At 41.9% G+C, this 25,664-nt stretch overlaps 1 protein-coding gene across 2 annotated transcripts in view; it reads right to left on the bottom strand.

Annotated features, from left to right (window-relative positions):
- Nucleotides 1-25,664, bottom strand: part of ptprsa (protein tyrosine phosphatase receptor type Sa) — a 224,310-nt gene that overhangs the window by 23,436 nt on the left and 175,210 nt on the right. The window contains exons 15-24 of one of the 2 annotated variants that reach the window (XM_065955772.1): nucleotides 21,165-21,758; nucleotides 20,053-20,147; nucleotides 19,467-19,717; nucleotides 19,005-19,092; nucleotides 17,967-18,179; nucleotides 17,470-17,633; nucleotides 15,427-15,542; nucleotides 6,941-7,038; nucleotides 3,682-3,805; nucleotides 499-674 (exon numbers count right to left, since the gene is read on the bottom strand). In XM_065955772.1, coding sequence (XP_065811844.1) covers nucleotides 499-674; nucleotides 3,682-3,805; nucleotides 6,941-7,038; nucleotides 15,427-15,542; nucleotides 17,470-17,633; nucleotides 17,967-18,179; nucleotides 19,005-19,092; nucleotides 19,467-19,717; nucleotides 20,053-20,147; nucleotides 21,165-21,758 — 1,919 coding nt within the window. The remainder of the gene's footprint in view (nucleotides 1-498; nucleotides 675-3,681; nucleotides 3,806-6,940; nucleotides 7,039-15,426; nucleotides 15,543-17,469; nucleotides 17,634-17,966; nucleotides 18,180-19,004; nucleotides 19,093-19,466; nucleotides 19,718-20,052; nucleotides 20,148-21,164; nucleotides 21,759-25,664) is intronic. The other variant, XM_065955773.1, reaches the window with a different exon arrangement.

Raw genomic sequence — 25,664 nt, 5'->3', positions numbered from 1 at the left:
CCACTATCAACAGATGGTTGTGGGAGGACAAGTCACAGGTACTGCATAAATTCTGTGGCGCTCTGTTGCTATAAAAACTTAATTTTAGCTTTTTGCACTGTACGCTCTGATTCCTCAAAAACTTGCTAAGCTCTAAGAGCTGTAGGGAACATGCAACAGATTGTCGTTTCCACTGCAAATAAGGTGAGAAAACAGAGTTTGTAGAGATACTCCCAGTGGATGTGCAGCCTAACTTATCAAATGTGCACAGGAACAGTCTTTATGTTTTCATCCTCCCCTGCTGTTCTCACCATCTCGTTCAAATTTCTACACTTTACTTGAAAGCAATCCATCTCAAGAAAATTAAATTACATAACCTGCCAATGGAGCTAAGGTTGTGCAAACGGGAAATCTATCTCAATTAGCCCATTCTTCTACGTGGTGGTGAAAAGCAAAGTGCTTTGATTTTGAGCTGCCAAATGCCGAGCAACAGTCCAAAAATTGGTTAAGTGGACTTACCCGTGATTTCTCTTCCAGCCTGGTCATCATAACCACAGTGGCAGCTCTCTGTTCCCACACCATCCTCCAGAAGTCCCCGAAGGTCTCTGGTAATGGACCCTGGGTGGCGATGTAGGCGTTCTGCTTCCTGTAGCCATCGATGTAGTTGGCGTTGATGTAGTCGCTACCTGTGATACCTACAAAAACAAAGAAAATGTTTTTTAGAAGATGACACCTTGCAGATTTTGCTTCCCCCCCTTTATATTCACCATGTTACTTAAGTCACTATTTTCACCCTTTAGTTCTGTGCCATCTGCCTCTTAAATCTGCAGTTCTCTCACACACTGATCCTGTGTCCCACAGAAAGAAGACTCTAGACTTGAAAATCAAGTTAATAAGCCTACTTACATAATGAGTTTTCACACCTCTTATTGTTGAAACAAGTGCAAATTGGCTGAACATTTTGGAACTGTCCAGAGACAAGTGTCAGTGTCTCGAGGTCAGCTTTCGCAACATAAAATGTTCTAGGTATTATTCTTGAGAAATAGATCCAGTGCTTACATTTAAGGCAATATTCTGAGACCAAATATGAAGTTTAAAAAGTCACACAGCTCTTCTCCACCTCAGCTACTGTAGAGCAGAAAGAAACCTCTGTTTTGGTTACAACTCAGTGGTTTTAAAAGCAGCAACTTGCTCACTGTCACACTGTTCCTGTTCTGCTTTTCCAACATTTTCTGTTTCTACGTTTGTGGTTCTGCATGAAGTTTCCGGCGATATGTTGTAGCAGCCTACATCTGATTTACCACCACATGGATGGGAAACATCAGTCACTCAGCCCGTACAGCATGGAGGGTAGATCCAGCTAACATCCCTCTCAGACTTCCACCATGCTCTGATGCACACCAGTCTCCTACTAAATCTAGCTGCCGGAAATCCCCACCACATTTGCTGGCCAGACAAATGCGTACAGTCAACCTTTAAATGTAAAGAAGTTGTGTATAGCACTTTAAAGCTCTGTCAGAAAAAACCCTGCTTCCACTCGCTAGATGTAACTCCCAAAGTATTCCGCTGCAGACTCTAATGTGTCTCCAGAAGTCAAAGAACACTTCAAAGTGGAGATATTTAGCTCACTTCAAGGCTACATCAGGATTTCTTATGATACCAAGTGCACAAAGTTGTGTATCAAACAACCCTGTAGTGTCATCATGTGTGGGGAAAAAGCATGCTCTGATCTCAGGGAATCAGTGACGTGGTGATGCAACTAAGATCTTTGCAGACTACCAACAGGCTCTGGAATCTCAAGTTCTACCAAAAAAAAAAAAAAAGGGCAAAAAAAATGTGTGTTGTTTAAGACTGTGCATTTAACCACATTTTAAAATCCTGTTGGTTGAAAAGAGACTCCAGTGCGGTTGGCACCTGTGTTGGAGAGTCACATCTCTTTGACTGACGTCTCCGCACTCAAGCGACAAACAATGAAACACTTGACTGGGCTAATTTAAACGAGGAGACTCAGTGAGGACAACAAGCATGGTGGGGAGGAAGAATGAGATGGAGAAGACAGAGAGAGAGAGGGAACAAAGTGCAAAGGGGAGAATTGAATTTTACTGAATGAAAGAAGGGATATAAGGAGAAAGAAAGAGAGAGAGAGTAAAGAAAGGCAAACGTCATTAAAACGGATACCACGTCGCACAATCCAAAAGGGGTGCCTCGGCTTTAGTCATAGCTAAGTGAACAGAGAATGGCGGCGTGCATGAATTGTTCTACTGCTGCAACTAATGGCAAAACCACTGCAGTGTAAAATAGAAATTTTAGACATGATTAATTTATGCATTTATGGACGAGGCCTTTTTTTTTTTTCCGAGGGATAATTTTGTTACGCATGTTGTCGCGCCCTCAAATTGGCCCGGCAATTCTGAAATGTGGAAATCTAGTCGCAGCATTTAGCTCACACAAAAGGAGAGGAGTACTGTGGAGAAGCGTGTTTGGCACTACTGCGAGCAGTCTGCAGCTCTTTCTGGTGATGCAATGCCAGAACAATGTCAGCGGTGAAGGGTGACTACCTCTGACAATGTCCCTAGAGATTTAGGAGTCAGAGGAAGAGTTTTTTTTTTATCAGCAGTGTGTCTGTGGGCAGTTAGAGGGGAAGTCATGAGAACAGGGCAGATCTCATGAGACAATTTGGATGGTGAAAACACTGGTTAAGATTCTGGGTCACTCTTTGTACTGGCTCTGAAGACAACTGAAACAAGTCCTCATGTGACCCACAAAAATAAGTAACATAATTCTATAAACTGTTGAGGTGTTTGAGACCAAGTTGTGCTAAAGAAAATCCTTATTTTATTCTCCAACAAAATGTAGTTTCATGATAGAATTCTCTGCCTGCTACTGAACTGAAGCTGAACTGCAAATAGTATAAATAATTGTACTCCTTTTCGCTCATATTTTATTCTATTTTGCTTCATGCTACTGCACAGACTCAAGACAATATTTACTCAGCGAAGTCTGCTGAACATATTTTCCTGATTTCCTCTTTCGGAGAGGCTCAAGACGACTATACCAATACTCCAACAACTGTCTCTACTGCTCAAACACCCGTCACGGGGGTGTTTTAGCTTCACTTTGTACAATTGGGAAGAGGTGGAGACATGATGTCCATTTTTATAGTCAATGTAACAATGTAAAGTTCTTCTATGCATAAAGTTGATGATTTTTGGCAAAAATATTGTACAAGCATATGAGCGATCTGATTGTAAGAAGAGTTTAATTTGAACTGCCTAGAACTGCCTTTTTTCTTCTTGAAGAACTTCATTATTATCTTCCTATTTCTTTCAATTTACTCCTAAAAAGGAGAGTTTGTGAATCAAAGAAGCTGTCAAAGTTCCCACAACATTCCCACAAAAACCATTTTTTATGACCATCAATCATTTACCCAGATCCAAGATCCACTGTAATCCAGTTATTAATGCCATTCTGTTTTAAAGTGCAGAAAAACAGTATATTACATGTATCCTAATTGTAGTAATGAATTGTGTTCTGCAGTGTTGTAGTTTAATCTTTACTGTCTCGTGGTCTCGTGTCTGTCTCTCCACCACAAATTCCTAATTCCTTAAATTGACTCTGTAATTACGAGCATTTCCCAAATGATGTGCAAAGAGCTGAGCTCATCACTGAAGTGGTGAAGGTGCAGAAGTGTGAGAGCCTTACCGTCGATGGGAGCCAGGATGACGCGAGAGTGGTCGTAGGCGATGACGTTGGCGTAGCGATTTTTGGGCTTGTTCACCTCCAGGTTGGAGTGTTCCCAGGTGAACTGCTGGCCGGGATCGATGGACTGGTGGTGGAAGGGGCGGGGGGGCAGGAGAAACATGGAGAAGATGTACACACAAACAAAGTAGAAATGAGAAGAGCAAAAACAATATCACCTGAATGTTATCATAGAAGGGGGGAGGGGGGGGGGAGATTGATTTCCCCAAAGAAAGAACAACATGCTATCATGTAAAATCAGCTCACTGCGGCTGCACAGAGAACTTTATCAAGATCCCTAATGTAGTGTGCGCATAATGACAAATAACAACATTGACGAAGGCGACGGTTCCCCCCCCCCCCAGAGGGGAATGGTACAGAGGGAGAAGTGGCAAATCCATCCGCCTATTTTAAATACAACAATTACTGATACATATTCTGTTCCCTTGTTAATCAAATATTCCATTACAGTTCTTTGCTTGCTTATGGCCGTTTGGAACTCAGTTGGAGCGTGGATGGAGGCTCTGTGGATATTTACAGTTGGGGCTTCCTGCATTGCGGGTGAGAAACTAAAAGAGAGAGAGAAAGACTCGAGCTGAATGAAGTCCAACTGGTTAGCTGATCTAGTGGTTTCCACGCAATGATGACGCCAATTATTGAGCTTCCCTCTGTTTTCTATCGCTTTCCTTTCTTTCTTTGCTCTCATCTCTCGCCATCTTTTTTTGTCCCTGTTTTCCTGATCTCCGTCTTCAAAGTCTTTCACTTTTTTTGCAGGTTTTTCTCCCTGTCTATTTCTCTTCCTCCATCTCCCGTCTCCTCTCTGATGTTTATGCTCCCTCTCCAGCGGTCGCCCTCCTGCTATTTTTCTCTTTCTTTTTAGATTTCCTTGAGGCTCACTCTGTGTGTATGTGTGTGTGTGTGTGTGTGTGTGTGTGTGTGAGGATAAAAACTGGGGTCAATTCCCTGAAAAATCTCCCAATTTAAGAATTAAAGAGCACATCTGTGCAGTGCAAATTGTTTCATAAATTACATTTTGGAAGTGTGCACTGCAAATGTCCAGTTCTTAATTTGGAGGAATAACGGCGTCTAGAAATGATTTAAAAGCTGATTAAATATTATTACTCATACAAGGATTTCTCCTCTTCCCCTTTTTTGATCCATGATGATATGTTTGAAGAAGAATGACATCTTTTGTCAGGATGGCAGTCTTTGCAGAACATGTCGACTAACTGCCTGACAGTAGATAGATAACAAACTAATGCTTCAGTATTGTCTGCTGAAACTGCGGCTGCCTTTTCATTGCCGTGTGTACGTCAGATAATCTCCTCTTCATCTGTGCTCTCCAGCAGAGATGGCTCGCTCTCTCTTCCCCACGCTGAATCCTCATCATTAACCAAACCTCCCCTACCTCATCCCTCTCCCCTCTCCACTCCTTTACTGCTTTTCTCTATTTTTGCCCCCCCTTCTCCCTCACATCCCGACTGGCTAAAAACCAATCAGTCAAAGCCCCGTGGAGCTGCGCTTGGCAAGCCAGGGCGCCTGGACGAGCAGCCATTCATCAAGAAAATAACAAAATTAAAATTACACTTCTCTATTTAATTTGGTCATTTATTTTTCCTGGGGGTGGCTGTGTGAAGGGGGCAGGGGTACAGACAGAGACAGAGAGCGAAAAAAAAAAAAAAGACGGCGCCGGAAAAGAGATGAGCGGGCGGTTTAATGCTCTCTCTCAAAGCCAAGTAATTAGAAGTTGTAGTTGTAGCGCGGCGTCAACTTTGGCAACGCGTCTCTCTTTCCCCTGAATGGAACGAGCTTGTCCGTTTGGTACACAGCCCGGATGTGGATTTATGAATAATAAATACCAAAGAAATACTGGATGGCTATGAGAAGTCATTATCCACCAACATTCCCCGGCAGGCATGATGACAGCAATCTTTGCTGGCGTACCTGCTTCCTGCGTTGGGCTGGCGTGCGGAGAGGCGACAGGCACGGTGATTTAGGGATGGCGAGGAGGGGATATTGCTTGTATGCAAACGAGAGCTGATTCAGCACTCCTGATTTCTAATCAACTCTAGTGTCATTTATAACCGCCACGGTCTCAGAGCTCAGACAGCTCAGCTTCTACTCTACACACACACACACACACACACACACACACACTCTCTCTCTCTTTCTTACACACACACACACACACTCTCTCTTTCTTACACACACCTAACACACACACACACACACACACACACTCTCTCTTTCTTACACACACCTAACACACACACACACACACACACACACACTCTCTCTCTCTTTCTTACACACACCTCACACACACACACTCCCTCTCTTTCTCACACACACACACACACACTCTCTCTTTCTCACACATACACACACACACTCTCTCTCTCTTTCTTACACACACCTCACACACACACACACACTCTCTCTCTCTTTCTCACACACACACACACTCTCTCTCTTTCTCACACACACATACACTCTCTCTCTTTCTCACACACACATACACTCTCTCTTTCTCACACACACACACACACACACACACACACACACACACACACACACACACACACACACACACACACACACACACACACACACACACACACACACACACACACACACACACACACACACACACACACACACACACACACACACACACACACACACACGTACTGTGTTAGAGCCTGACTGTGAGTTTGCTTTTCCCTAAAAAGCCATTAAAAGCGCTCTGGGCTCTGGCTATCAACAAGTATATCTCCATTTTGGAAAAACCTCTTAACTCTTTGTCTATTGGAGTGTGTCATGAATTTTTCAACACTTTTATAGTCCAACTTGAGCCATAATGTTGATTAAATTTTCTAAAGTTAAGGTTAAAGACAGCTAAAGCGTTATGCTTGTCAGCTAAGGTAAAGGCTAAAAAAATACTCCTTTTTAAGGAGATGAAATAATCTGAAGCCTAGTGACACATACAGTTCAGTGTTTCTCTTAGGTTTACAGCGTTGGGGGGGGGAAACTAAATGTTTCCTGTTGTAGGACTGGATGCATTAAGAGTCAACATGCAGGGGCAAAAAAGGCTTAAAGAAGAGAAACAGTCATGTCCCTGGTGGAAAGAAGGGATGCTTGTATTCACTCCCAATGTAAACACAACAAGACAGAAATCAATGCATAGTGGAAACTCTGACCTTTGAATTTTCGGTCCACTCACCTCATATTCTTGGGAGAGTTTCAGGTTGTCGTTGGCCTTGAGAAGTTCTGTGTGTTCCGCCAGCTCTGAGATAGGGATGGGAGGATGATTCATCATACCTGAGCGCCAAAAATGAGAAGAGAAATTCCACATGGGAAGAAAGAAAGAGAAAGCTCATTAGCACAGTAAACTGGACACAAGTTAAAGGTAAAGGCACACATTCTGGGGGACAATTTGTTGCATACAAACAATGGAGGTTGGGTTTTAGTGGTGAGGAAGCTTGTGCAGAACATGGTGAATGACACACACAGTACAAATGTATTGACTGAGGATGTTACAGGAATCTGATTGGCCAGGTCAGAGCTAAGAAAAATGGTCCGTCAATCATGGACTATTACATTTTCTTTTAAGAAGTTGGTAGCAAACACCCACAGACCGAATTGTACATTATTTCCATAATGGCCACAAATCATTGTGCACCAATAAGACTAATTATTGATGCGTACAAAAGGGGAGAAAAAGCTAGACCAACTATGTCAAAACATTCAGAGGCATCAAATTTTAATAGCTTGGGAAATTAGTTAAAACGGCACAAGATGTAAAATGTAATGTTTGATGGTGAAATCACAAAACATGATACAGAGCAGTGCTTTATATTCTGGAATCAATGAAATGCTAAGATTAGCAGAAAAATCTCTTGTACATCAAAAGTCATGTTTGATTTCAGGATGGCTGCTTTCAACAAAAGAGAGAGGGAACACAAACTGGATCCCTAGTTGAAGAGAAAACAACCTTGCGATGTAAATGCGTCTTTTAAGTTGGTTTTAATTTAAGCACATCCAATGAAATTCAAGTCAACTTTGATGTATTCAATTACCAGGACGTGGATGCTACATTATTCATATTTCTTAACATTGAAACTTTTATCTGCAGCACCAATGAAGGAATGATGGGATCCCAGTTTTAAAACAAAAAATCCAACCCACAGTTCTTGTTATCTAAATCTTTGCTGTGCTTTGTTGTGACACCTTTGACTGCTTATTCTTGAACGGAGCCCTGACCTGGGGGGCTCATGGGAAGGGAGGTGGGATGTGGTATAAGGAGGTTAAGGAGTGTGAGTGATGCTGAGTGACACGGTGAGCTGCTCCATTCCAGCAAGTCGGTGCAAAGCAAGCAAGCTGCTGTTTTTGAGACTTCATTTGCTGGTTTTCTCCATACAGTAAACCCCAGCTTCTTAATCTAAGAAATCACCAAACAAGTTGGATTCTCCGTTGCATTTCAAATACATTCTCCCTCATCCTTCTGCCTTTAATCTTAACACATTCCCAAAAAGGACCAGCTTCTCACTTGGGTGGGAATACATATATTTTTTTTTTGTGGCCGTCTACAATATCCACTGAATATTTTCTGGCTGCTGCCACAATATTATCAGCCCTGCTGTGCACTCCAGTCACTAATCCATTTAGGAGCATAATGCTTAGGCCATGTAATGCAATATGGAGCAGGCATAGATTGTGGCTCTGTCACTGCATGTGGACTGGCCATACCCCAACGCTTTCTTGTTTGAGGCACGAGGTTTCTTTTTCCTGCCGAGTGACGGGGTCAAAAAGTCGACCAAACGACAAATCTCTTCACAAAACAAGTTACCCAGGCTTAATTTGCCATGGAAAATTGGCATAATCCCATTAACCATCCTTAAGTCTTCCTCTTCTCACAATGCCTAATAGTCGCCAATGTCAAGGGGGTCACTGACGTTTTGGCTTGCTTTTGTGTCGCTTAAGAGAGGAATTTCAACTCTTTGAGCTGACAGTCTTCATTAGTAATGCTAATTTATTTTACACTGAGAGAACTATTCAGCAGTGTCAATTACATTAAGATTAACAAAGATTATAAAGCACATGTGAGACAAATGGAGAAAGCACTGGATGCTGTGATGTGTGTTGGAAATAGGAAAAGAGAAAGTGTATCATCAGTCGACAGGAGATATTTAAATTACATTTTTACTAAATCAATAGATGTCTTTGACTATTTAAAAGGCTCTGCTGGGTATCTATTCAACAGCTTATATTCATATCTTACAAGGTTATAGAAAGACTTGAATGATATCAATGTATTTTGATAAAACTACTTGCTTATTGATTCATACTGGAGATTCTCATTGAGCGGACAAAAAGTATGGAGATTGTGATGGCACCACTTGAGATGGAGATTGTCCATTCATCACTTAGGGTGTTATATATAAAGCATTGTGACTAGCTTTATGAAGTTTCAGTTTACTCGCCTCAAATTCAGAGTGAGAAGGTATCAGAAGCAATGAGCGAGATAAATAAGTAAACGTGAATGCAAATGAGGTGCCCTCGCTTCTCCAAGAGTGGAGATCAAAGAATATTTTGCGCTGCGTCTGTGCGTATGTGCTCGTGAGTTTTATGGCTATGTGTATTTGTGAGTATGCGTGAATTATTGAAGTACTCAAACTCTATCAATTCAGTTCAGTTTATGTTTACTGCCCACATTACTGTCTGCATATATAAGTGCCTACTTCATTACTGAGCGATATATCAGGCCAAAGTGTTTACATATAAAAATCCAAATGAAGCATGATGCACTGCCAGCAGGATTGGCTGAAGGAATATATATAACCCTGTTTGTTTATTCCCTCGATCTTTGGTAGCATGGTTTCGAGAACTTGTATGAAAAAAATAAAATGGAATACTTTAATATCATTTTGCTTTATCTTACTTCGCCCTTCAAAAAATACCAATCACAGCCTAACCCAATCTGTTTGTGCATCTATTCCTCCCTGTCAGTGTACTTTTCCAGCAGCGCCAGTTTGTTTTGTCCTCAATACAAATGAGTCGCTTACGCCTGATTTGTCCTTTTACTCATTTTGTCATTTATGCTCTGCGCGGCGCATCGCTACGTTTATCCAAGAAAGATTTAGTTTCAAAACGAGGCTTTCCCGTGACCCGTACTTGAGCGAGTCACTCAAGGGCAAATTGTTGTTATTCCCTTCATCCTTTCAAAGGCTCACATCCTTCTTTTCATCACAACCCACAGCTTTTTCCCCATCCACATACTGACTTCCAATTTTTTTGTCAGCGCAATCAACAGCATGATCAATGAACACAGAAAAACAAACCAGCGTCTAATTACACATTTCCAATCTCACGATCCGCCGTCGATTCGCCTGAGAAATATAATGATTCTTTTTGATAAGCCAAAGCAGTCTCTCTCCGAAAGCCTGTTTATGATGTTGCATATTTCCATATAAAAAGGAAGAAGTCTGCATGTGGGTAAGCAAACAATATAAAAGAGGAATAAAGGGGGAAAGGATAAAACCAGAAAGAGTGTTTTTTCTCTCTCTGATGATCCTTTTTTTTGCAGTGAGCAGCGAAAGGGGGTGATCAAATATCGAGCCATTGTTTGCCACCGCTTTAATTAATTCTGCTCGTTATCTCGGAGCGCAGAAAAGACCCTGTTACTTCAAAATGGAAATGGAGCAGTGGTGGTAAAGGAGGAGGAGGAAGGAGAAGGGGGAACAACAACAAGGAGTTGAGATTGAGATAAGGGATAACAGAGATCGTAGTCCTGTAAAAGTAGAACACCTCTCGACCATCTCTACAGAAGTGATTGTACAGGTTAGTTATGCATGGTGGATTAATGAACAGCCAACAGCCCAAGTGAATATAGTGACTGACATCCAATTAAAGAATAAAGGGAAAAACAGCCCAGTGGACCAATTGAACACTAACATCAAATACATTAGTGCTGACAGTTTTTTGCTGCATAATGTAAAAAACCAACAACAAACAAATGCAAATTATGTATTTGTAAATGGTGGCAAGCGGTGCTTGAACAAAAGAAAAGTAGAAAAGCTGGAACGCAAGTGCTAAAAGCATAGAGACTAACTTTCATAGTCAAAATCTGCTTCACTCTGAGGACTGCTTAGACCAGAATCTGTAAAGAACAGCAAACATAAGGGGACATTGTTTCAAAAGGCTGGAATGCAACACAAAAGGCCATGTGCAAGGGGGAAATAAAAATGTGCTAAATGGTTAAAAGGTCAGTAAATTAAAAGAAAGGGAAAGGTAAATATTTTTACCAAACAGTTCACCATCTCAGGCACTGCTCGGGAGGCCTGAATCCCAGATTAGAGGCCAGACTGCCTCATAGACATGACAAATTGTCACATTTTTTTTGTAAAAAAAAAAAAAGATGTCTTAACCTTCATCAACCTCAGTTCGAAGGGCCAATTGACAGCAAATGAGACAGAGAAAGAAAAACAAACAGCTCGTATTTCCAGAAAACTAACAATGAAAAGTTCCCTTTGTCCTCATCGCGGGCTGAGGCATCGGGAGTGAAAGGTGTGGAAAAGTGTCCAGATTCTTGTCTGACATCTGTGGAGACAGACCTGTTGGGAATCAGAGCTCTGGGGGACTTCGGTGATTGTTGAAAATCGTTTATTTTCCAGAGGAGAAGTCCTCTGAGGCTCCAGTCAGCAAAGCTATATCCAAAAAGACTCAGGTTCGCCTCAGCTGTTCATGCAGAAAGACGCCATCTGTGACGACGTTAGCTGGACATGTGGCTAAAAGATGCAGTGTGATGGGATGCTGCCAACCTGCCCATCAAGTGAAGGCAAAGTGAAAGCTGAAATCAGATGACGGGGTCACTCAGTCATGAGAAAGGATAACACGGACCCAAGATGGCAAATCCACAGAAAATAAATAATTTTATCAAGAGCATGTAGAAGAAGAGAAGGATGGAAGGAAAATACGTTTTTTTCACAGAAACTTGCTGTTCTTTTACAAAAAAAATGTCTTGTCCAGAAACAATAAAACTTTTCTTCTATGAGGAAGTAAAAAGGGGCGGGTAGGTCATCAATCTCAGTTGGGAGTCAAAAGAAGTTGCATTATTTGTTTCTCCCTTAAAAATTACATTCTGAGGATGTATATCAATTTAAAAACATTGCTCAATCATTCGAAGTTAAATTGGCTAATCTGAGTTTTGCTTGGTTTAATTTGCACTTCAATCTCAGGGAGAGGTCGTGAGGCTGGTGGCAGCAAATGATTTCAAAGAAAAGAAGACATTGAACCTCTCCCTAATTGATTTGTGACAATGACTAATTAAACCGAGCAGGGGGTGCTCTGATCCTCTGTCTCTGAATGCCATTCATGACAGCAGGAGGGAGGTGCAAGCATGTCTGATTACGTTTATGTGTAAGTGTGCGTATGTGTGTGTGTGTGTGTGTGTGTGTGTGTGTGTGTGTGTGTGTGTGTGTGTGTGTGTTCCAACAGGACTGGTTGTGAGGAGGAGGGCACGGCTGTTGCAGTCGCTGCTGTAATCTGGAGAAACAAGTCGTGTGCTGATGCATGCGAGTGATTGGCTGGTGTCTGTGGGTGTAGCAAGTGTGCAATGCTGTCTGGGAGAAAATCTTTTGATTTTTAAATGCTGAAATGTGGAAGTCACTTCTCCTGACAGAATTATACGGGCATGAAGAGCCATACGCGACACTGCGGTGGAGGAGGGGGTGGGGGGATAAAGAGAAACGCAGATGGAGACGGCATAAATGGGAATATTTCAGAGATGTGCTAAATGTAAATGCAGAGCGAAACTCAGTTCACCTGTCTTTTAATTTGAAGGAGTAAGGATTTATTTTGTATTTTTTCCTGAGCAGTAATGATTTGAATTTATATTACTTTGCACAGTGTCGGATGACGAAGATTGGCGTGAAAATAGGGCTTTGAGGTAAGATTAATGTTACATTTTTACATCTTTGTTACCGCATGATTTAGATACACTGAAAAACAGAGAGGAAAAAAGACGGAGAAAGAGTGAGTAGTTAAAGGGTGGGGTGACGGGGGGGGGGGGTTTGGTTGGAGATAGACAGTAGATATCCACTGAGTCGTGCTGCTTCATTACTTTGGCCCCATTTGCCAATTAAACCCCAGGCACCAATGAAGATAATGACAAAACGAGCCACTCTGCACCCTAAGGAGTTATGGGAAGTCACTGTGAGGCTGTCACATTACCAACAGGCTTTACAGCGCACATACACACACATGAAGACACACGCCGACCAAATGTACACACTCTCTCAAATGCATTAGCTTATAGGAAGCCTAATCAAAAGCATATTTTTTTTGTTCCCCAGCACCAGGGGTCAGTGAGCACACATTGCCGATGCTGCATATGCTCTGTTGGGTTGGAGAGGCCTTGGCTAAGTGCACTGGGAGTATGCTCATTTGAACAATGGTCGCTATTAGCTGATGGGGATGTTCACAAATGCTCACCGGCCCACTTAATTGGGCTAAAATGTCCATTCAAATTAAATTCCCCGGGTGCAGAGATAACGACATCGTCCAATCCTGCGGAACAACGGCAGAGCTGTCGGACAAGAACGCTTGTCATATATAAAGAGAGGTCTCGGCCTGTATTGGTGAATGTTATGTTAAAAAAAAAAAAGAGCAAGAGATTTGTAATAATAGTGTCCATTATTTGAGGAATGGGGGAGGGCAGTAAAGGGGGCCAGTGGAAAATGCAGGAAGCCAGAGACAAATAACAGGAATTGCCATTATAACCTTGTCATTACAGAAGCACTGATAGGGCTCTGAATATCAAGCAAGATAAAGCTGAGGACAGAAAATTGAACTTCCACATTTCCGTGTATAAGTGGGTTTGTGCTGCTCCTTTCATCCTCATATCGCCTTTCTCTGATGTAAAGAAGCCAGTTTTTTTTCTCTCCAAGATACAAACTCAGCCTGCATAACTGGGCTCCCGACGAAGGGGAAGAGAAACGCTCCATTTGAAATTTGAGCCTTTTGATGAAGCACAGACTGGCTGTGGATGACAGATGGATGGCTGAGAGACAAACGGGCACAGAGACGGAGAGGCAGGAGGGAACAAAAAGAGAAGAAATAGGGAACTCGGTGCAAGAAGGTGGATGTGTTTTCTCTCTCTGGAGGATTTACTCCTTTTCTGCCGTTTGTTTGGGGTAGGTGAGAAAGATGTCTGTAAAAATACAGTTCGAGTTCCTCAAGATGCAGGTCTCAGTCTTGTGTCAAACAGAGTCCTCGACGAGAGAATCGAATAAATCCATCTTGTGGAAACACAAGCTCATCCATTATGTTTAGAAAGAGGTAACTTAGACGGCAGTTAGATTGGTCTGAACATTCTGTCCACTCAAAGCGCAGGATTACAGGTTTTCACACACGCTTATATAGTACTTGAACATCCCTGTTAAGTAATCTTTCTTTCCTTTTTACCAACATGGCTTCTTATCAGGAAGTGGAAAGTTAGATAACCAAATACAACAATCACAAATAAGCAAACTAGGAAACATTGATGAAGACAAATAAGAAAAAACTGTAGCCTCAAATGCAGGCTAGAAAACAGAAAGACAGGCCGATAGATAATTGATCAGAAAAGGAGGCAGGAGGAAGATGAGGAGGCCTTAGAGAATGAGTGGGGGGGGGGGGGGGGGGATCGAATGTGCTCTGTTGTTAACACCAGGCTTAAGCTCGGATGAACACCAGGCAGAAAGTAAGACAAAAGAAGAAACAGGTAAATCAGAAGAGAATTTAAAAACAGGATTTGTTTCCAGCATCAAAACATCAAATCCATCAACAGACATGATTTTCTAACCCGTTGTTATTCAAAAATGCGGGAAATGGCAAACACATAAATATGGCTAACATGTTGTTATGGAGGCACATAATGTGGAACAGAATGACGTGGGAGAACTTCATGGACATATTTCATGCTGCAGCATAAGTCTAACTCTACATTGCATCACTTGTGAAGAGTTAATATCTGTGTAGGCTGTGTGCATGTGTGTGCCAATGTTATAATCTACAAAGACGCATGTAAATCACGTGTATATAAAAACACTTTCATGTGTTTTTTTTTTTTTTTAAACATAAGTAAAAGGTTATCACTGTGAAGGATTAACTCAATTCGAGGAATAAAGGTCCAAAGTGATAACATATACAGTATGGCCAACATGGCCGCCAATAACAGTATTTTCTTTGGGATTAGAGTTCTTGCTCATAATTTTTTGGCCAAACTTTCACAACTTATTTTCCAATTTTAGTTGGTTCCAAAGAGAGGTTTTGAAATCTCTGCCAAACTTTTACTTTGAAAGCATTAAAACTTCTGAAATCATTTTAAATCAGCCAGAGTAATAAAGTTATTATGAAGGTGTGTTTAGCTTCTTATAATCCAGTTCTTCTTCTACAACTCTGACAAAAAAGTGTGAAAAAAAAAAAAAAGTCTTTTAAAATACAGAGCTCCTTCTTTTTTCACTCAGTTACATTTGGATGTAACACTGCATTAAGTGTTCAAAATATCTACTAAATCTCAGTGAAAAGGAAATCTTATTTTTATTGTCAGTCCTATCTGGACACACACAAACTTTGAATATGCAGCTCAAACTACCCTAATATATGTTTTTTTAAATTTTACATTGACACTTTATTGGTATCTGAATGTGCTGTGTATCCTTTCTGTACCTGGAGTTTGGAAGTTGATGCGCCTCATCTCCACAGGGTCTGTAGGATGGTGGGGTGTTATGTCTGCGTTGTTAAGCAAACATTTGGTGCGTGGCTCTGATTCTTTTCTTTTGCGGCTGAAAATAAAGACAAACAAGAGTTGAGACACACACACACACACACACACGAACAATGGGATAACTTTTAGTAAGCAAGACATGAGGAGCTGAGAAAGCGTATCAAGTACGCAAAATTCTCCTTGAACCTCACTAATTAAAGGCATCTGTTTTGCTGAGGCAGGCTACTTTGTCTCCGCCAGTAAAATGCAATAAAATACAGCTAAACCTTACCTGTCAGGTTTGCTGTTTTCCAGAGAAAGCAATTGGAGTCAAATAAATATATAAAGATGGTGAAAACAACACACAAGGAGAGAGGGAGAGGGGGAAGGCAAGAAGAGAGATAAATCAATAGAGAGCAGTTTAAAATTTGCAGGGGTCACTGCTGGGCTCGCAAAAAACGCGAGATAAAGCTCATCAGCGTTAAGAGGAGGCGTGTGCATGTGTGCACATGTATCAATGTGTGAGAACAAGCAAGTATTCAATAAGTTGTGCTAGTAAGAGCATACATTCGTGCATCTGTATGGATGTGTGTGTGTGTGTGTGTGTGTGTGTGTGTGTGTGCTGATGTGTGTGCATGAGGGTACGGATAAAGAGCGGCGTAAGGGAATGTCAGGGCCAAGGGCAGACCTGGAAAACACTATTCACCAGGGAGAGATGGAGCAGGAGATGGGAGAGCAAGGGGAAGAGAATGAAAAGAGAGAAAAAAGAGAGAGATCCAAGGAGAGATGTTACTCTCCCTAACCACCAAGAAGGAGGTAAAGCAAGGTCAGACAGTCAGGGATCATCTGACAGTGGCAATCTATACTTGTGTTGCTTACACCAGGCCTGGCTGCCTTAACAATAATTCAGGGATTTACCCTGGTATGTAGGGCGCCCTCTTACATCACGGTTCAGTTGGGCCATGGTGCCACTAGAACTAAAAGCTACAACTTACAATAAAACAAGGAAGCATTATTGACTGAATACATACTGTATGCTTCAAAGCCCCAGGACACTGAGGAATATTCTATTTCTTTAGACTTTTATAGTTCTAGAGCTGCCTACGGTAAGGTTCATTTTACATAAAAGCAGGCTCTGATGCCCAAATGTACACATATTAACACTTCCTTCACAAAAAGCTATAACTTCGTAAGTCTTACACTAATGCTGGTTGAAACAACTTGTGTCACTTGGGCAACTTTGGAATAACAAAGTTGTGTTTGTTCTGGAAAAAAAAAAGGTTTTATCTGGAATAGATACCTATTGAAATACATATCATGGACGACTCTTTCATCAGTAGATTGCATTGTACTTAGGACATTAACTGAGCACCATCTCAAAGAATCTCTTCCTCTCTCATTTCTCAAACCCCCTCACTTCCCAAAACCATCTTCTTCACAACAAAAGCTGCTTCATATTTCATTAACATGCAAAAGTAGTGTTGGGTTTTTTTGAACAGCATACTGCCATGAATACAAAATACACCCCACTTAAAACATGCTCCCTAACATGCAATTATGTTGCAAAAGCCCAAATCTCCAGTAACACAGCAAACAACTAGTTCAACATCAAATATCAAGAAAATATACACTGTATGTTGGGTTGTAAGAAAAAAATCCTAAAATTTGCAGTGAATCTACCCAGATTCAGGAAAGAAATGGGATCATAGTTATTCTATTTTCACAGACCAGTGGCTGGAGTACGACACTAAAAATGCAAATCTGAATTGTTCAATCCTCAGGATGAGGTTGGTAATAAGGCTGGAAAGATCAGCTTTTATTGTTCATTCCAGAATAAAGATTAGAGCTCAAATTAGCAATGCGCTATATCCAAACCTTTACCCCGAGGCTCTTTTTCTATTGTTTGATGTTGAACAAAAGGTATTTCTTTTACAGAGTTTAGTCGAAATACTGGTGCAACTTCACTCTCCCAAAAAAAAGATGAAGAAGTGTTTATACCAACTCACTTTTTATACAGGAGAATGGCAATGACGATGCAGATGATGAAGACCACAGCTAGGACTGGGCCCACCACCCATATGAGTCCGTCCCCAGTCTCTACTGGCAGGGGGTCCACCACTAGCTCCGGAGTCATCACTGTGTCGGTATAAGGACTGGTAGCAAACATTTTCTGTACAGGGACAAATTCGGTTGATGTTAAGATACGCACATGTTAAGTTCACACATGCACCTTAAAGCAGGAGGCTAAACCTGTCAGCAGGCGGCAGGTCTCAAGAGGCAGTACATGAACTATAAAGAATGCCACGGAAGTGGCGTACAAGGCAGAGTCCAAAGATATAATGAGACTTTTTGCCTTAATATTCAAGAGTATCAGTGCTAAATTTAGTTGGACATATTCATGGTATCAACAAAAGATCCTTTTTTTTTTTTTTAGTTTTGTGGATCTGTGAAAGTAAAATGAATTAAACTGAGTCAACTGAACTGAACTGAACACGCAACTCACCCCGGCAGTGGTATTGAGTTCAGCCAGCAGGAAGAAGACGTACTCCTGGCCAGGTTCAAGAGGCTTGTTCTCACAGCTGCTGTGGCGATGATCAGATCCCACTGTGAAGCTGGAGGGCAGCTGCCTGAAGCAGGCTGTGATGTAGGGCTTCCTCTGGTCCAGCTGAGCCAACTGACGACGTGAACGGCGCTTTGGGGTCACCCCACGCAACAGCTGATTGATGCAAAATGGTATAAGTTAACTTTTTTTTCTGGTCCTCTTTGGTTTTTACCAGTTTCTACACCATTAGCTCCAAGTTAATTGACAGATCTTTTACAATAAAACAACTTTTAAACAACTTAAAAACTTTAGATGATAAAAGAGATAAATATAAAAATGTCTTGAATAAGTAAGTCAAACTCTTCAATGCTTAAAACTACAAGAATGGTCATCACAACAATGGGAGCGTCACATTCCTACTGATACAACCATTAAACAAGTCAACCAGGAGTGGGTTTTTTTTGCAGCAAATATGTAATGTGGAGATTTTCTCTACTGCTCTGTACAAGAACAAGGTCCCTATTGGTGAACTGACTGAGACCAAAGTTAACATACTGTCAATGTAACCCTCGGACTTTCTAGCTAATGACTTTCTTGCAAACTCCAAATTGTAGACAGAGTTGAGCAGTAGGCAGGGTGAATGTGTGTAATTACAAATCCAATTGGAGGGGTTGCTGTTGATCTGGCAGGCAAGGTGACCCTGAGCTTTGGGAAGAGTGGGAGAAGACTGTGTAATTCTTTCTACTGCTGGCTTTTGGGGGATAAATTAGCATAGCAGAGAAACACTTTTGTCTGTGTTGCATGTAAATGAAACAAACATGTGTTCCTGGAATCCCTTTCTGAAAACAAAGTTTGACAAGAGAGAACAAAGAGGAAAATCTAAAAAAGATACTGATATGGAATCAGCCTCTTCCTTTGGAAAAACATGCAGTCATATATGCCCAAAACTATTTGGTGTACCAGGATAAACCCTTACTCTCTGCTTTGAAAATACCATACCTCTTCCATATCCGTCTCATCAGGATTATTAAGGTTCTTGACAGTTCCTGCGGTTCTCTTCAGTGGAACCACAACCACATAGAAATTCCTGAAAACATGTAAAACAAACAAGCAAACAGACAAAAATGTAGTGATTGATACTATATGGTATTTTAGATGCAAACATTCCAAAGATGACAGAAAATGGTAGTACTGTAGTGCTTGCGCAATGGGGCTAATTTATAATGTTAATTAAACCCTCATATAACTTAAGTTGTTCAGGTACTATCAGCATCAGTTGGGGAAGGACAAAATATAGTATCAGAACAATTCTAATTTTAACACATTAAAGAAATATTGAAAGCTCCATCCATTTCCCTTCATATCTCAAGCATTTCAGGAATTAAACCTTAGTGCCTCTGCCTTAAATGATAACCAGAGAGAGAGCTTGCGGAACCAATCCTTCAGAAAAACTTCACTCACTTGACATCCTTGTTATCGACCGGTGGAAAGGACATGGTGAGCATGTTGTCAGGCTCAGCATAAATGTCTAACTTGGGTTTCTTGACCAAGATAAGGGGTGCTGTCTTGGCAAAGACACGATGTCTCGGCCCACCATCCATGCTTTCTTGGCAGGTCACCCTAAACTCATAGGTGTTGTTGTGCCTTAGCCCGGTAATGAGCACCCTCATCTGTCTGGCGTCCACATCCATCTTTTGCCGGTTGTACTCAATCTAAAGTTTGATCAAAATAATCAGGAAGTTTTGTGAATATTGGCATGAGAGATAGAGGATTTGTATTGATTTGTTTGGTAAAATATAGACAAGTGTTCATAACACAAGACTGGTCAAGTAAAAGGGCAAACTTAAGTACAGGGTTTCAGATTATAATCAGGCACTAAAATATGCAATATGTCTTAATATTGCTTCTTGGTTACTGTAAAGCCCAGCCCTTTTTATTTCAGAGTGTAACACGGGAATTAGCCCGGGAATTCAAATTGACATTATCTGTATGTTTTTCAAATTAAGATGAACAATTGAAATTATTTCATCCCTCAAAATGAACTCACCGTGCATTTGTATGGAGACCTGCTCTCAGAAAACTTCCACGCTAGGACCACTGTGGTCTTAGTTGCCCACTTGACAGTAAAATTCTTTGGAACATCTGTTAAGAGGAAAAATGGAAGGAAAAAAATAACAGAGAAAAGTACAGTTAATACACCAGGCATGTAGAAAGACCTAGGAATGAGAAACAAAAAAAAGAACCTTTGGTTTTAAATAAAGAAGTTGTTCCCCTGCAAAATTCCTCTTGGTTGGAGAGTGAGTGTATCGGTGAGCTGTGATTGGCTGTGAGAAGGGTAACGCTATTGGTTAAGACACACAGCACAAAAGACTCATGGACGACAAAACCAATGGAGCACAAAGTGCGCCCACTGGCTAGCCATCGTTGGTAGTGCCAACCTAACTCATCACCTCTGAACCCATGACCACTTTGGATGGATCAAAATTAGCAATTGATCCATGTGGTCTCAGTGCCTAACTGAGTCTAGGTTGGCACTGCCAACGCACTGCCAGGTGGGCATAGAGACAGACCCAAAACAAAGCATGCCAACAGTCCTTAGCAGTGCATCTGGGGGATGCCATGCCACAAGATGTCCCATAAGGACGGGGGGGTGAGGGAATTAGGGAAGGAATGGGGGTTCGAAAGGGTGGTATATCTCAAAACAAACCCAAAAAACTAAAATAAATAAAGAAACAAAATCTTCTGTCTATCATCTTAGAATAATCCAAAAATACTCTTAGAGTGACTGAGTTTGACTGAGGTCCTACCTTGGGATGTGAGATGACATATAGCTGTGTGAGTGTGCTCGGTAAAGGGTTGCAAGGATGACTGACCGGAGTGTCTGACCAAACAGCACTTACCTTGAAATTCTATGCTGCTCTCCTCTTTCTCAAAATGACTGACTATAACTTGCTGACTTGGGTTTTACCTTGTTTGGGTTAGTGAAGTGAGTGTCCCAGGTCAAACAATTTAAATATCATGTTTTTCTTTCTTGACGAGTGGAGGTGGTTGAAGGAGGGGGTGGGGCAGTTTTCATTTTAGTATAGTTGCAGCCAACTATAGTTAGCCAAATTCCAACCCCCTGCCAACCGGGTTCGGAAAGAAACAGGCAAGCCCTACCTGTTGGATCAAAGGCCACGGTCCGATACTGGATAGGCGGGCTGTAGGGCCCTGGACCTATACTGGTGTGCGCTCGTATTTTCACATCATACGCTGAGTTGGGTTTGAGGCTGTTGAGCACATAGTTGGACTGGCTCGGGGGCAATCGGAGCTCACTTGGTGCTCCTCCAGAACCGGTTTCCTTATAAGCCAACGTGTACGCCGTAATAACCCCGTTCCTCTCTGCCAGCACAGGGGGAGACCAGGACAGCTGCACTGAGCAACATGTCACGTTGGAGCGCTCATCAATTTGAGGATATCCCCCTGGTGTTTTCTCAGGCACATTGAGTTCTACAGAAGCCTCTTCCCCAAAGCCCCCCCTGCTCTTGGCTGAGATTTTAAAGAGATAGATGGCACCCCGGTGAATGTTGACCACAGAGTACTGTCGTTCTTGGGGAGCAAATTCCAGTGTGGCCAAAGGAGACACATCTTTTCGGCCAAACTGGAGGCGGAAACCCATCAGGTCCATGCCATTGGTCAGGTCAGGAGGGTCCCAGCGAACCATAGCTGATGTGTCTGAGTCCTGAGCCACTGACATATAGGGAGGACCAGGCACTGTGGGGACAAAGAAACAAAGCAGAACTTAATTCCTGTGCTTTACTCTTGTATGGAAATGTAGTTTTTAAAATGAAAGGTTCCAAAACAAAACATGCTGATGTTAATCACGATTTAACAAATGCCACAAATACAGCAAAAACTTTACTTGAGAAACAATTAAGGAGACCTGCATGATATTTATAATGTATGTCATCATTAAAAAGTTATCAGGGGCTGCCTGCAGATGAGACTCAAGAGCTTTCAGCGAATAAGTCCATCTGTCCTTGGTATATCTCGAGAAGGGCTGATCCACTCAACCTCACACTTGATTTGTGTGTACTGCTGATGACGCCAGGGACGGAAGTTTCAGTGAGAAGTTAATCTGATGAGAAGTTCTGCAGAACACTCTAAGGAGCAACTCTAGAGCCCAAGCAGTTAACCCAATAGAAATGGGAAGGACGTTACAAATAGTAGATATAAACAAATTACAGAGTGTAGACCAAGAATAGAATTTTAATTTCGGGCCATCCATGAGATAACAGCCATACAAAGTGAGTCCGGTTGTGGTGCAAAAAAGTTGCGGTGATGAGTGTACCCATTATCATTTCATGATACATGTAAGCTCCAACCAAAAGCATTTCTGTACTGCAAAGCATCACTAAAACTTTAAGCAGAGAACAGTGCCTCTTTCAGCTGCAAGAGTCATCCCTTGTTGTAAAATGGATGATCTACACTTGGGGTCTAGACACCATTCTTCAGAGTGGCCCAGTTTTGCCGCTCTTGTGGATGACACGCATCTCGTCTTAACTCTCCTTCCAAGGCCCCATCAGTTTGATCGAAGCAGCAGTAGTTAGGGGAAGCCTTCAGTCCTCAGGTTGCTGTCAAAGCTTTCAGAGAGATGAGTGTGTCTGATTCAGACTTGAGCCGAGTTGTTCTGCAAATAGATCTTATCTCAGCTCACTCATGTATGTCCCTTCTTTCTCGGATACACAAGGCAATGACAGAGCAGATACCAGTAACTGTCAACAAGAAGCAATGTTAGAATTTTGGGGAGCAAAACATGAATTTATTTGTCATTAGAAATGAGATTCCATTCCCCTAAATGAGATTGTATGTACATCTAATTCAAAAAGCTTGCCAACTGGGTCTGCAAAATGGGTCGGCGGCAGATTCGTTGGTCCTTTCAGCGAGAGCTTTTCTCAGCATAAATAAAAGAAATGCTGAGTAAGCTGAATACAAATTATAAACTGTGTTTAAAAGTGCAGAAAACATTTAAACCGTATCTTAAGAAGCCACAGTTATGATGCGTGTGCCTTTTTATAGATCACAAGCTTGTGTTTAATACACTACATGACTATATTTCAAGCATCCATATGAGCCTTATAGTCTGTGGCGTATGTAAATCAGATTGTTTGTATCTTTGTATGTGATGAATTATGAGGATTGTGCATGTATGTGTTCATGTGTTTGATGGTAAGGTACCTCCTGGTATGCAGCCTGCTCCAGCTTCTATATCATCATTCCACCTGCACACAGAGCTGTTTGGCTTGCTGCCCAGTATGGACTTAAAGTAATTTGGAGAAGCTAGCATTAGTCAGAGGTAAAGTGCTCCCTCTCAGTGGAATAGTATCATTGTGCGTGTGTGTGTCTGTGTACATGTGCCTACATACGGTTAAAAGTCCTATACCGAGAGGAAAATCTTTAATGTGCGTGTATGTGTAGTAAAAACAGACACAGACACAGACACAGACACACACACACACACACACACACACACACACACACACACACACACACACACACACACACAAAGCATTCCACTCTACAGTCTTATCCTTTTACTCGTATTATTCATTTCCGCTTGCTAATGGTCTTCTTTCTGAGGGCTGCTGCTAGCGGAAGATGGGGGTTTGGTGGGTGGATGGTGGCTAGTCGGCTGAGCCTTTCCCGGTAATGGAAAGGCGGGGGCGCCTGGAGTTGGGTGAGACAAATGCTCCTAATACTCCTCGGCTGGATACTATAGCTCAGCTTGGTGTCATTTAAAGCCGACTCTGCCTTCATGCTTGCCGCTAATAAAGGAAATAGAATCGGAGATAATGATCCCGTGATGACTCTGTGTGTGTCTGTGTTTTCCACACTGAGTTTGTTGTGTTTCGCTGCAACTCTCATCAGTGTATCAACTGTATCCATCACAACATTTGTGGCCCCAAAATCATTATTTGTACTATTAAAACAGTGGTCAACTGCACCGGAGGGAGAAGCATCATGGGTACTGACCCAACAGATGGGTGTTTATTCATCGTGCACAGAGCGATGAGAGAGGGAGAGTAAGGGCATGGTGAGAGGGTGAATAATGAGTGAATGAGGGATGATGAAGGTGACAGGGGACAAGGAGCAATCTGCTGCAAAGATGGCCCAAGAAGTATGTGAGGAGGCAGAAATGTGTGTGTGTTTCTACATGAGTGATTCTGGGGTTCTTCGCCACCATGATTGTCCCTCTCCTCTGTGTTCATCTCTCTCCTCCCTGATACTCTACCTTATTCTTTCACCCAGTGCTCCCCTTGCACCCAGCCCAATCCCCCTTTTCATTTACTACCCCCCGCACCCCACACCACTCCCCCATCTATCACCCCTACTCCAGCCCCCTCCATCCCTCTTTCTTTCTGCAACCCTTTCAAGTTCGACCCTGGCTCAATCCCTCCTTGTGGGCCTCCAGCACGTTTCCCATCAGGCCACAGTATTAACAGCCTGCTGTTGACACTCACTCAGCGTGATTGAGAAAGGGGTGATCAGGTTTCCGTCTCATTTCCTCCCTCTCTTGTGCACACCAGACATGTGCACACATACCACCATATATACATACAAAAAATATCACTTCTTGTGCATGTTTGTAATTGACTTTGCTCACATACATTTACATTTAAATTATGTCCTAAAAGGAAATCAACTCTTAGCAATGGCCTGCTAATTATTTGGATTATCTAATGGCAAAGGGGTTTGAGAAGTCTTTTTCAATCCATAACTCTCCTTGATTTGTGTACAGTATATGAAAGGGGTCCATGGATGGGAGTATTTGGAAGGGTAGGAAATTACAGTGCATGGACTCAAATCTGCGAAAATTGTTACATGGCCCATTTAGAGTGCAAACATTTCAAAGAAAGCGAGAAAGAGAGAGAGAGAGAGAAAGAAAATACAAAGAGAAGGAGTAACTACATTGATGTTTTCTTACAAGACCAGCATCAAAATCAGGAAGTTACTAAACAAACGATGAGGGAAACCGGGCTGAATGTATCTGACGTTTCCACACCTTTTAATACACACCGGCATCCCTCAGCATCCTCTAACAGGATGAAACATTCATAATAAAGTGCTTTCAGGTTGGGGGATGGGAGCCTGTTAGCTGACAAGATATTTCAAGTACAGGAAACCCTACTAATGTGTTCTGTTCCTGTGTAACAACAATGTGACTGAGTTCATTTGCATCTATATCAACTCTGACTTGCAACACAATTAATGCATAACGCAAATCACTTCCCATAATGACTAACAGCTCAAGGGAAACTTCCAAAAATAATCAGTCCATCATTGCGTCATGACCAGATAATAAATTGTCCAAGGAAAATGCAAACAGCGCTTATACAGTGTGTATATCTCTCTCTCTCTCTCTCTCTCTCTCTCTCTCTCTCTCTCTCTCTCTCTCTCTCTCTCTCTCTCTCTCTCTCTCTCTCTCTCTCTCTCTCTCTCTCTCTCTCTATATATATATCTCTCTCTCTCTCTCTCTCTCTCTCTCTCTCTCTCTCTCTCCTTTGTCCCTTTCTACAAACACATCAGCTCTCCTCCTGAGTATCTCTCGCTGACTTGGCATGCCTCAAATCTTACACTTTTCCTTGTGCTGTGGGCTCAGAAGGTCTCAAGTAACAGTCG

The sequence above is a fragment of the Labrus bergylta genome, chromosome 6 (assembly GCF_963930695.1).
Source record: "Labrus bergylta chromosome 6, fLabBer1.1, whole genome shotgun sequence".
Taxonomy (NCBI): Eukaryota; Metazoa; Chordata; class Actinopteri; order Labriformes; family Labridae; genus Labrus; species Labrus bergylta.
The sequence above is the reverse complement of the archived record's forward strand: the minus strand, read 5'-3'. Positions and strand labels throughout refer to the sequence as shown.